Raw genomic sequence first — 13,528 nt, forward strand, 5'->3', positions numbered from 1 at the left:
GATGATGCAAAACTCCGATATGAACATCATGCTTCCCCCATTCACCTATGATCCCTGGGAGGGATTAACACAAGCAGATGTCCTGGGACACGTTGGTGAGCCTCAAACCTCCCGGGAAAAGAGGGTTAGGCGGAAGACTGAGCAACCGGCAAGAAAGAAGGCACGTAGTACTGCAAAGTCCTACGTCATTTCTAAGGAGCGAACAAAAGGTTTACGGCTTATACAAATAAGAGTGTGTGACCTGACGAGTGAGCCTTCCGCCTCAACGGCATGCGATCCAGATGACAGTGAAAGTGATGATAATATGATGCTTAGTGCACAGTATGTAGTGACTGAAAATTATGATGAAATAATGGACATGACTGAATCAGTAATTAAGAAAATATCAAAAAAAATGTGTAATGATAATCTTTAGTATTTAGTTTAAATTTAAGAGTTTATAATTAAGTTATTGAATATGAAAAATCCTTAGTGTAATGTTAAAAGTTTATAATAAAGTTTATGAATATGAAAGTGTTATTTTTTATTCCCTTACATATGTAATAATTTAACTCATTATCAAGGATTGTTAAAATAAAAATAATCAGGTTTTTAGAATAATATTATAATTTATTTATCATATTGCTACATTTTTTTCAACACACCATTTCTTTATACACATCACATTTTTTAATGCACAATATTTCTTGTGAGCAAAACAGTTAAATAATGTGGGGTTATCCAAACAATAAAGATTGTAAAGAGTACTTAAATTTGGAGCGCCGAAACAAGTTACATCTAGAACGTCATTTTGATTACATAAATTATGCACCCATTTGATTTTTTCTTCTCCTTTTACTAAAATATATTTACCTTTTAAATAAGGTACGATAAGTCTTTGAAATTCTCTATAGTCAATATATCCTTCATTCCACCGATAGCCTCTGTTTTTTTCGATCCAGCAAACTTGCTTTTTCTCTTCAGCAGTCAATGAAGAGAACGGGTATGGAGGCTTAATCAAAAATATGTGAGTATGCTCTTGGGTAGCTATAGCAAATTCTTTTATTATAAATTCATTTTTGCTATTTTTAAATCCTTGCAGATCTACGATTATATTGCTATTCATGATATTTTCTTAACGATATTACTCAAAGGTTTGTATTCAAATATACAATCGTTTAGAATCAAGCAATAAGCAGCTGTCTGATCTGGTATCTCTTGGTCTGTTTCAATTTCAACTCTTACATCGATCGAACCTTTTAAAGTTTCGTGTTGTCTTGAACAGTCGATAACAAATAAGGGAGCTACGTCTCTGAATTCTTTCAAGCTCAACAACGGCTCTGACCGGCGTCCGTGATACGACTGCTGAAATCTTGAATACTGTTCATATAATAAAGCAATTTTTTCTTCTGAAAAACTGACATTTAGTCCTTCATACGGATAATATGTTGAATTTAAAAAGACCCTTACATCTCGTACGTGACAATGATCAAATTCTGCCATTGACAACACAGCGTTATGTTTGCGATTGGTTTGTAAGGCAATTACAACAAATCGTGGTTTTTCTATTTGCGATGAAGTTTTAATTGACCAAGTATGTTTACGTGTTTTAGGCAGTAATGGGTATTCATACAGATCCCAATTACGAAACACTAATGGAATAGCTCGATCTTTCTCCAAGTGTTTCAATAGGTTTATCCTCTCACGGTCTGAAACTTTGATGTGTGGAACGCGCCAAATAATTTTATTGATTATTATGTCATCTACAGATTCCTGCTCTGTTTGACTTCTCCAATTAAACTGAATGTTTGATAACTTAACATCTATACTTATAAAAAGTTTAGTCCATTACTATGAATGTATCAAACTTCATTCGATAACAGCCTTTGTTTCGTTCACAATCTTTATTGATAACCACATAACTGTAAGGTTTACTCCATACAGTTGAGCACATTTCACGAAACTGTGACCATGACATGTCAGACCCAACATGTTCGTCGTAAACGTGTCTTAGATTTATATCATCTTGCTTAAACAATATGATAAGATTTGCATTATCTCTTACCAGTTGCTTAGGTATTTTAGTATAAGTTTGATTCATATAAAAACAATCAATGTTTTTATGCCGACCCATGGCGAAATAATCGCGTATATTGTTTTGATTTTCACAAGCAACATCGTCAAATATGATAATCGACTCAGGCAATGCTTCGTGGGGACTTAAAATTTCACTATTATGATTATACTTGTTATAAGATGTGCCTGCAACCTTGTCCAATACTTTTTCTAAAAATACGTACTTGGGTTGGTATAAAGACTTAGAATACACATACAGGTTACGAAAACGTGGTCCATCCTTATGTAACAATAAACTGATAACTAAATTGGTCTTCCCACAGTTCGATGGACCGCACACGATACTACGTATAGTATTTGGCAATAATTTCCCGTGACGCTTAAGCTCGTTCGATGCTTCAGGACAGACGCATTCCAATTTAAGTGATTCTTTTTGTTTCAGAAATTTCATAACAGAATTTTTTAACTTGACTGTTGTGATCGGTGGGTTTCAAAGAACTGAGGACAATATACTCACGTCGATGGTTAAAAGATGTAGTTCGAAAAAGGTTCATATTCATCGTGCATGGTTTACTTACGATCGTGTTATTGGGCGATCTAACGCACAGAGTGAGGTCGCAAACTGCGACCGAACGAATGTGAGTTAGAACGCCCAATAACACACTACTCATATTCTGTATTCTTCAATTCAAATTTTTACACTGAACTTGACACTGAGACAAATCTTGGATTAGGCTTACACTCACGCTCTGGTCAGAGGGGTGGGGATGACGTAATAAGCATACATATTTATTTTTCTCATTCACTCGCCTTATACGTCATCAATGGGAAGAGTGTAGGACTCAGTTACCTTGTCCTTGTTTATTCTACACCGAGTTTGGTGAGAGAAGTGTTCACAGACAATAATATGGTGCGAATAAAGTTCTGTCTATGGTTATGTTTAAACCAGTGCTTGATTTGAAAGAAAGAAAATAACGAATTTTTTGGCAACAACAAATTCAGGCAACATAGACATCACAAAAAAAACTAAGTTGCCAAAAAAGGTCACCCACTCAGTATAATCTTGACAGTGTGACTGCCAAAGTGCCAAGACACTGATTTTCAGTGGGTGCCTTTTGCAGCGCTATACATTTTTTGCACGGAAGTGTGTGAAATTCTATTTCTCAGTACAAAATACAGATGTTCATGAACGCGTGTCCATCACGAATGCATACAAATTTAAGCAAGGGCAAGATGCAAGTGGTGCGTTTAAATAAATATTTATAAAGCCGACTCCACTTTTAGGAAATCGGCTGCGTATAGGTTTCAAGGAGCAATAAATACGATGTATCTAGGATTGATAATATAAATAACATTTTATTGCATAAAGCATGTTGTTTTTTGTATAACTAGCTGTGCCTGCGACTTCGTACGCGTGAAAATAGCATGAATAATATTTCCCGTTTTTGCAACATTTTCATTTACTGCTCCGCCCCTATTTTACAACAAAATTTTATTTATGTAACAAAATTGTCAACTTTTACTTTTATCAACATTGTTTTGGTGTAATTATTTATAATATCTGTTTAATAAGCACTAACTTACATAATAAGTATGGATACCTAAAACACAGGCAAACATTTTTGCTTAGTTTAGGTATACTACCTTAATTAACATTATTGTTACTAACCAAATAATTTCATAGTCCCATTTAAGTTTCTTGTATTTAGGCTAAGTTTTTATTCAATAAATTTATCTTATATTATTGACTGTAGGGTGCTAACACAAAAAAAAATCAAATCGGAGCAGTAGATCCTAAGGTTAGCGCGTTCAAGCAAGTTAACAAATTCTTCGCGCATTCTAATGTAATAAAGATCAGTGGCCTAATTCACGTATTCACACAGTCAAAATCTCGTTGACGTTTAGAAGTCGTCCTATTGAAAAACAGTTCTAAATCCGTATTCACAAGGGTCATTTCGATAGAACGATAAGAGTAGGCGCACACCGTTGATTTTTAGTTGGCCGATAGTTGTGCCCGATTTTAATTTGTATGAAGAATCGGCCAAATCGAATCGGCGTAGTGTGCGCACTCCCATACTGATCAACAGCACGACTAAATTATCGGCCGACGAAAAATCAACGGTGTGCGCCTACTCTTACTCGATAGGATCGCAACTCAGCGATTTGTTGTCGTCGAAGTTTTGTTACGTAAATAAGGCTGAGTTGCACCACCTAACTTTAACGGTAACTATGACGATAACCGGTGCAATTTGTATGGAGTTTGACAGATTTTTGACGTTTGTCAAAGTTAAAGTATGGTGGTGCAATCCAGCCTAAGACTACAGAACTTTGTTTAATGGCCAGGGCAATTATGTCAGAATCGGACACCACAAGTGTTTGGTTTAGTGTGATGGTCAATTTTATGACGCTGTTGGTCAGTAAAGGTTATTTACGATTTCATCGGGCATTTTATTCGATTCTTATGCAAGACCTTAGCCGTGGAATAAAAATATTCGTTTGAACCACTTGGTGAACCGACGATCTGGTGAAGGTCGTGAAAAGCGCCTGAATGTTGACAGTGCTGGACCGTTTGTCGTGTAGGTATATCAACCGGCAGTAGTGGTGATTAAGTTTGTTGCGGCGCTTCTTCTTAGCACTTGCCAAATGTTGATTTCAAAGCGCTGGTAAATTAAAAAGATTATGAGACATGTAGGTAGAGGCGCCATAAGAGCAAAATATTTGCGATTTGTAAGTAGTATTTAAATAGTCTACACAAATAAATAAATTTTGAGTTCGACTTTGAATCCTTGGTATAGACTTTGGTCCAGCTGTGAACGTCTTTTTGTAATTACGAATTTTGAGCATTGTTACGTACGAGCTCGCTGAAGAGTTTAAAAAAATCGACAATGTCACAACTCTCCTCTGTTACAACTACTCGTTCAACTTTTGTAATAACTTTTTCATTAGATTTTAAAGCACTCGAAATTGAGAAATTAAACCTATTTACATGCCTAACATTCATAACCCAAGAATACTCGGTTAAATTACGAGTAACATTGATAGGGTTCTGTAAGTTACAAATGGTTTATTGAATCGAATGCCCGTGTAGCTGTATCTAGCACAGTAGATGTAATTTATTGACCAATTAACATGGCCACAATCTAGACAGAGAATTATCGACATACAACGTCATCCAAATTACTAAGATTTGTCACTGTGCATGGTCTTTGTTTTATTAAGGTAATGAAAGTGAGTGAAGATCGTCAATTGTTATCAAATCGACGTAAACGAGGGGTAGAAAAGTTCTCGAGTGGTGCCACGGGTCGGAACACGTTGTGTAGGCAGGCCCCCCACTAGGTGAGCGGAAAATCTGGTAGGTATACCAGAAGCATCGCAGGACCGGATCTCCACATATTTTTTTTGATCAACTTCATCATCATCATCATTTCAGTAATAGGACGTCCACTGCTGAACATAGGCCTCCCTCAATGCTTTCCATGTCAATCGATTGGTAGCGGCCTGCGTCCAGCGCTTCCCTGCTACCTTTAGTTTCCCGGTACGCGATATCTTGATGAATTAAATATTAATTAAATTTATAAGATACGAGCTAACTATGCACGGCACCTGGTGATAAGTACTTTTCAAAAAAAAATTTTTTGTATGGATGGTCATCCATTACTCTATCATCTCCTTAAGTTTGGCACATTCTCTTTGGGACACCCTGTATACGTAGATTATACAAACAATACCAAAAACCGTGCGTAAATAACGAACAAATTGATAAGAGAAACAATAACAACAGCAAATATTCTTTACTAGCTTTTGCCCGCGGCTTCACCCGCGTGAAATTTATTTTGCCACAGATTGACATAAATTATAGCCTTTATGTTATTTTGGGTTAAAAACAATAATACTGTAAAGTTTTATCAAAATCCGTTCAGTAGTTTTTGCGTGAAAGAGTAACAAACATACAGACAGACAGACATCTATACAAACTTTCGCATTTATAATATTAGTAGGAAAATGAACAGTTAAAATAGATACCATAGCACAATAAACCACATTTTGTTGAAAAATACCACTATTAAGATGCCACAGTATTTAGCTTGATGTACCATGGCTGTATTATGGTTTATCATCGGGACTAGGGTTGCCCAGTTGCCCAGGGCAGACCGCCAAACCTAATAGCCGGATAGACCAGCCAGTTTTTCCGGACATTTGGGTGAAAAGGCCGGACACCCTAATTAATGAGGATTTCTCAGTATTAATTAAAAATTAAATTAAAATTATTATTTTTTATTTCAGACACTAAAAAAGTTCAGATTATGCGGGTTCAAAATAAACATAAACAAAGGAAAATTGTACCCTGTGCAGAGACGGACCATCATGGGGATACGACAAAAATTTTATGTAAAATCAAGCTTTTTGATTATTGCCACAAATCTCACGATATGTTAAAAGCCTAACTAAAGCCGGACAAGCCGGACACCGTTTATTTTGGTCGGACACGCAATCAAAAAGCGTAACTATGTCGGGTGTTATCCGGACTCCTGGCAACACTAATCGGGACTATATTTATTAACGCAATAGGAAAAGACTCGTCGCCTGTTGGTTTTCCTGTTCCGATGCAAATGACACATTTCAAAGGATGGGCATTTACTTCGTGAATATTTTGTGCGTTGAGTAGTCGAGTCTAAAGCAATTTTTAAGTCTCAGTGACAATGAAATTGTTATTCTTATATGTTTTTGCTATGTGTTTCGTGGGAAGTTGGTGTGATGATTTTATAAAAGAATATTGTTTTCATGATAATATTCCTATTCGTTTTAATAGATGGGAGGAATGTTGCCGTAAGTTCAGTTGTGTTATCTAAATATACAGGGTGTCCCAGAATGGGTGAATCAAACTGATAGGGGAGGAAGCTCTACTAATGTACACACGGCCACACTGTTAACTATCCATTTCCGTTTTTGCTCTCGCTCTAATCAAATGGTGATTCTTTGAGATAGAACGAGATGACATGACTGGCAATGGGCAGTTAACACTGTTGCCGATAGTACTATCCCAAAAAAATATTTTAAAAATTTTGAGTTCGGAATTTTTAAAATAAAGTGCTACTAAGTGTACTGGAATTCTAGTCATTATTTTCAAAAGTTTGTTTACAAATAAACGAAGCGATCATGTACAATTAATATTAGTAAGAAAAAAGTACAAATAAACTCCAAACGCAGCAATTACCTATAGCCAGATACTTAGGCAAAACTGATTTTTTTTTTGAGAAAATTAGTAGTAAGAGAAATAATTAAGTTGCTTATAAGTTATTTGAACCATTTAATTGTCAAAATACTTTTCTTGTATGTTACTGTTTTGTGTAGTATTTATTGTATTAATTTATTATTAATAATAAATTTCAGATCTTTTCTTTCTAAAAACTTCTGAAACTTCCGAACCGATGGAATCTTCGAAAACTCCATCATGTCCGGAACATCAAGTAACTTCCTATGTGACGTCCTACATCCTCGGATTTATAATATTGATACTGGTAATCATCATAATAATTCTGGCAGTGATGTTGTATAGGAATAGAAAGAAAGATCATAAGATTTTCTCTCCTTCAAATCAACCGCAACCTGCCACAGATATATCAGACTTAAACAGGTGCTTAAAAACACAAGCATCCCATGAAATGACCATACTAAAAATGGATTCAATACCAGATGTACCAGTAAACCAAGCACAAGAAGAATACATAGAGAACGTTGAAGACAAATTAACTACATCAACAAACAGTAATCTAAAAAGAATAACAGCAAATAGGCACACAGGCTTAGGCAAAGACTTCAAGGTGTACAGGTCAGTTAAGAGAGCTACGGATCAACAAATGATTTTAAAAGATCAAATGAAGAAAATATGCGATGATGCACTAGCCAGAGCCCACATTAACGGTATGTCTGCTAGCCTGAAAGATTTAAATAGTTTGCTCGAATTAAATTATAACATAACCAGCCCAGAACATAGGGTTTCTAAATCTAGAGAGAAGTCAGCCTCATATAATGAACTTGATGTATACGATAATACTCCTTCAAATATTCCTGTCACAGAAATGGCCGGAGAAGCTGTATATGATTGCTTGCCATCTTCTTATACGAAAAATAATATTGTAGTAGAAGACTTTGATACGAAATATCTTTTGACAATATCAAAAGAAAATCTTACGGAACCGGAGTATATCAACGCTCAGTATAGATACAATAAATTTTGAGATTAGACTTTACCTTTGACGATAACATATTAATAAACATAAATCATTTATTATTTTATTTAATGTACATATTTCTAATCTAGCAAATTTATAAATAAATAACGCGCCTGGAGTTACGTAAATGTATGGATTTTCCTGGACATAACTCTATAACTTATATCATAGAGGATAAATGTTAGTGGTAGCGAATTGTATACAACGCCATTATTAAGGAATTACTTGTTTTTCATAAAATAATGTTGTTCTCGATCATCAATCGAAACAAATGTTGTTCTAGTTTTAATTTCAGTTTCATTTGTAAATAAATAATTCAATTGAGCGATAAGAATGTAGGTATAATTATTGTAATATAGTTTCAATTATTATTGTCATCTAAGATAAATAGTGGGTTTGAAAGACCTAAGATCTATTAACGTTCTGTAATAATTTATTTTGCCAAAGACTAGTTTTAGTTAAGTAGGTAATCAATATCAAAAATGAAAAGCTTGATAAAAATTTATTTGTTACATTTAATTACCTATAATTACCTATTGTATAATTTAAAAAACTGTAAATACGTTAATTTATCATTATAAATGTACAGAAAATAATATTTTTAGTTATTTACTCCCTTAAACCGTTAAACTAATCATTGCCTTTGCTTTACTTTCGTTTTACAATTAGTTTTCTTCTCTTTATGATTTTCTACTTTATATTTTTTTTTAATTCTTCAAAATGTATCACTAAAAGAAATATAATATTGTTTTTAAGAACGATTTTTGCAATGGTTATTTTTATTTCAAGTAACATTTGTACTCTGACCCGCAAATAAATCCGAATTGCGCCACCAACGTGCGTCCAAACGAGATAAATCTTGAAAAATTTGCTTCTGCGGAAAATTGAAACGTCTCGTGCGATGCCGAGCTTACTCAGTATGTCCAGGGCCGTCTAAAACCTACTGGGGGCCCTAGACGCTTAATGAAAACGGGGTCCCTCTAAAATACCAGTGAAATAAACAAAATCATAATAGGTAACTATTCAGCGAATCGTTTCAACCTAGTACTATCTACTACTGGACAAAGGTCTTTCTCAAGGATTTCCACCACGACCGGTCCAGGCCCGCATCTAGGTCCTTCCTGCAACCTATCGGTCCATCCAGGGATCTGCCCACACTACGTACTGCCACAGCTCGTACTCGCCACTTAAGAAATTCAGTGATTTTGAATCTATCAACGCACAGCTCAAACCACTGGACAGATCGGGCTGAAATTTGGCATGCAGGTAGATGTTATGACGTAGGCAAGGTAGGAAACTCCACCCCTAAGGGAGTAAAACGGGATCCACGCGTACAAAGTCGCGGGCGGCCGCTAGTTTCATTATAATTACAATAAAACAATTATTCAGTAAAGTGTTTATAATAGTAGACGGGGCCCCGTATAGGCTGGGGCCCGGGACATGCCCAGAGTGCCCAGTGGTAAAGAGGGAAACGAGCTGCATCGCAACCCAATGTAACAAGTTTTTATTATTTTAAATTCAGATAGATCTCTGTAAATTCTCTATGATAGGCTAGAAATATTTTTTACTTAGTTGGTAAATAATAAGTACTTATTGATTTTCTTCATCAATATTTTTCCAACTTGTCATCCTTTGATTGTATTAAAGAGATCATTACACTGCACAACAGCATTTCTGATGATTGGGTTATGTTACATGATATTAGTCCAATTTTTAATGACGATTTCAAATCTGTAATTAAAATGTCTGTATCAGCTCTGGTTAAAAAAATATGACACTTGGGTCTTTTTGTAAAAAAACACTCTTTTTTTAGAGATGATCCTATTTTATGAAGTTGTTAAGTTGAAAAAACTTTCTTTTATTTGACTTCCTTGCTGATGCTGAAGGCAGACAGCTCTTCTGAATGATTCAACAGCAGTCAGCCATCATGTGTGCATTCCAGTGGCCCTGATAGCGTCCCTCTATCGTACGAAGGCCCTGGTGGATTTGCTCGCCATGTTCTTCACTTAGATCCTTAAGAGTTGTGATAAAATTGTTCAGGTGATTGCGAAGAGAGTGTAATTCGATGTTTATATTACATCCAACCAAAAAAACATGTTTGTAAGTGATTTATACGTTGTTCGATGTGTAAGAATAGTAAGATTTTTTCGGATTTTCCAAAAAAAAATTAAAATACCAAAATAACTCATTCCATGTCTTTTCGGAAGACTTGAAGATCCTAAATCTCTAAAACGATCGTTTAAACCATCTTGGCTACATGGTTTTGAAAATTTCGGGTCACATTCAAAGTCTCTACCACACTGACAGTTTTCGCCTCAAAATCCTCATGTGAAGTATCAACATGAGGTTCAGGTGACTTCTTAGGGTTGAAAAGACATCTACATGCCAAACGTATGCAAGGAATTACCATTTAGTTCAATATTTTTTGGTTAATACCATTTTTGTTCAAAAATAAAAATAACAGTCGTCGCGATGGTTCAAGGGTTCCTTTCAGATCATAGCGGTTTCGTACCTAAATCTACACATATTCTTATTTGTTTATAAACGTAAAAACTCAACGCATCTTTTCCACGCCTTTTGCGGAATTCAAGGCTTATCTTTCATTTCCACTGGGTCCCCAAACTAATTTTTGTAAGCCAATTTTACGAACTTTGTCACATTTAAACGGATTATTCAAACATATCCTCTCCGCAAATGAAACAAAATTGATTTAGATCAATCACACAAACACTTCTTAATGCTACCATATTAAATTATACAAAGAAAACATAGTATTTTTTGAACTGTCGGCGAATTAAGACTGAAATTTAGCAATTTTTGAGTGAAAGCTATAACACGTAAACAAGAGCTGCTACGAAAAAATGGACGGCAGATTCAGAATCAGCGACGTCAAATTAGTAAACATCATGTAATGAAAGTCAATCATCAGCCAAAAGTTGCAATTTTGTTGTGCAGTGTTATTAATGAGTGACACAACAGCTACCTACATTACGTGATAAGATCGCCTAATTGTATTTACCAAATTAGGTATAAAATGTTCTGATATCGTAATTCATTATCGTTATTGGTAAGTAAAATGCTTAGTTTATTAATTTAAATTTTACAGTAACTTACATTGATAAATAAATATTACTTAAATCGAAAATGGTTCTTATCTAAAATTCGGCATAACTAGCCGTTTAACGTTTATAAAAACGTGACTAAATAGTTATTTGTCGTAATTTTATTGTAGGTACTGATACTGTGACAGACAGACAGACGAGTTGGATAATGGCTGCTGAATGGATATGTCAGACTCAGATGTTATTGACACGCTTACGAACGCCCATTTTGTCGAAGGCGCTTATTATAAAGGTTATTAAGTATGTAACAGGGTGACTTTGCTAGGTGTTGACAACTTTTTTTTAATAATCTCTATATATTAAAATAACAATAGATACAACTTTATCGTAATATCCACGAGTGCCAATTTTTAAGCTACGCGCAGCGTACAGAAATAATTAAATATCCAAAAAATAGTTAAATCCATTAAAGTACTGATTCTGAGTTGCTCCTAAAAACAACACTTTGCAAAGTCACCCTATATACTAAGTATCATATAAACGCTAAGCAAATACAGAAACGGTGTCAACTCCAAGACATAATAATATTATACAGGGTGTTTCTTGTAAGGTGCCAAGCCGAAGGCAGGTGATAGGTGAGGACTAGACCTATCGATTTCACCCCCATGTATGTTCTACGATTTTTCGTAGTTTAGAAGTTATCGTTAATTTTGTGATTTTTTCAAATTTCAGGACCTAGTGGCTTAATTTTTTTTAATCTTTTTTTTGGGTTGACTTTTCTCAGATTTCTTTTTTTTGACAGATTCCCTATTAGTTGCAGATATTTAAAAAAAAAATAATCACCTTCCTATCTTTGATGCAAGATACAAAATTTTTCCTAGAAACATAAAAAATATGCTTTTAGCAGAACATTCTAAAATTTTCAATTGAAATGTATGAGAAAAAAAAGAATTTCCATAGGTCCAAAATAATTTTAAAAACTGCGCAGTTTTTTAAACTTTCATAATAACACAAAAAAACATGTACTTAATAGGCCATTATTTTCTGTAATCATTTTAGAATGTTCTGCTAAAAGCATATTTTTTATGTTTCTAGCAAAAATTTTGTATCTTGCATCAAAGATAGGAAGGTGATTATTTTTTTCAAATATCTGCAACTAATAGGGAATCTGTAAAAAAAATGAAATCTGAGAAAAGTCAACCCAAAAAAAAGATAAAAAAAAAATTAAGCCACTAGGTCATGAAATTTGAAAAAATCACAAAATTAACGATAACTTCTAAACTACGAAAAATCGTAAAACATACATGGGGGTGAAATCGATAGGTCTAGTCCTCACCTATCACCTGCCTTCGGCTTGACACCTTACAAGAAACACCCTGTATACAAACTGTTTTCACGCGTACGAAGTCGCGGGCACAGCTAGTTATAGATAAATGCTTATTTCTTTTAAAAAATAAGTAAGATTCCCTATCTATTTTACGTACCTAACGTGATGGACTTAATACGTTTATGAGCCTTTATAGTACACAATAATAACAAATATGTTGGCCGGAATTGTAATAATAATAAGTACAGGAAAAGTAATGGGAAAACATAATGCAGAATACAACTGAAGTGGACATATTACCACAGAATACATAATTTGTATCCTTATGACATACTGATGTTATGAAAAGTTAGTTAGCAATAAAGAATTTGAATTTGAATTTGAAAGTCTATGAAGGATTATCAAGAAGTATGTACTATCGGGGACTCTTCCGCCTGACCACTTTGTAGAAATTTTAGCGTAAGCGCATCGCTCCGGGCACGTGCTCACCCCGTCTCTAATTGGTTACGCATTTTACTATATTTTTACTACGACCAATAAGAGACAATCAGGGCTTAGGTTGCAATACGAAATACCATTGTGCACTTTATTGTCATAGGGTTAAGGTTTAAAACGAAATGTTTCTTTTTCTTCAATCTTTCTTAGTTTTAGGCTGAGTTGCACCATCTAACTTTGACCGTAACTATAACGGTAACCGGTGCTTTTTGTATGGAGTTTGACAGAATTTTGACGTTTGTTAAAGTTAAAGTAAGATGGTGCAACTGAGCCTTAGAATTTTAATAATAGAATTTGGTTACAAACAAATAGATATGTATTTTTTTTAATATTGTGTTTTTATACGAGGTCTGTCT

At 34.6% G+C, this 13,528-nt stretch overlaps 1 protein-coding gene across 1 annotated transcript; it reads left to right on the plus strand.

Annotated features, from left to right (window-relative positions):
- Window positions 1-6,639: 6,639 nt before the first annotated feature.
- Window positions 6,640-8,649, plus strand: LOC114362714 (uncharacterized). The gene is made up of 2 exons (XM_028318227.1): window positions 6,640-6,882; window positions 7,447-8,649. Exons 1-2 carry the CDS (start codon window positions 6,756-6,758, stop codon window positions 8,292-8,294), a joined length of 975 nt encoding a protein of 324 aa, XP_028174028.1. The 5' UTR covers window positions 6,640-6,755; the 3' UTR covers window positions 8,295-8,649.
- The last annotated feature ends 4,879 nt before the right edge of the window (window positions 8,650-13,528 follow it).

Source organism: Ostrinia furnacalis, unplaced genomic scaffold (assembly GCF_004193835.3).
Source record: "Ostrinia furnacalis isolate ACB-3 unplaced genomic scaffold, ASM419383v2 OfSCF6696, whole genome shotgun sequence".
In the NCBI taxonomy this organism is placed as follows: Eukaryota; Metazoa; Arthropoda; class Insecta; order Lepidoptera; family Crambidae; genus Ostrinia; species Ostrinia furnacalis.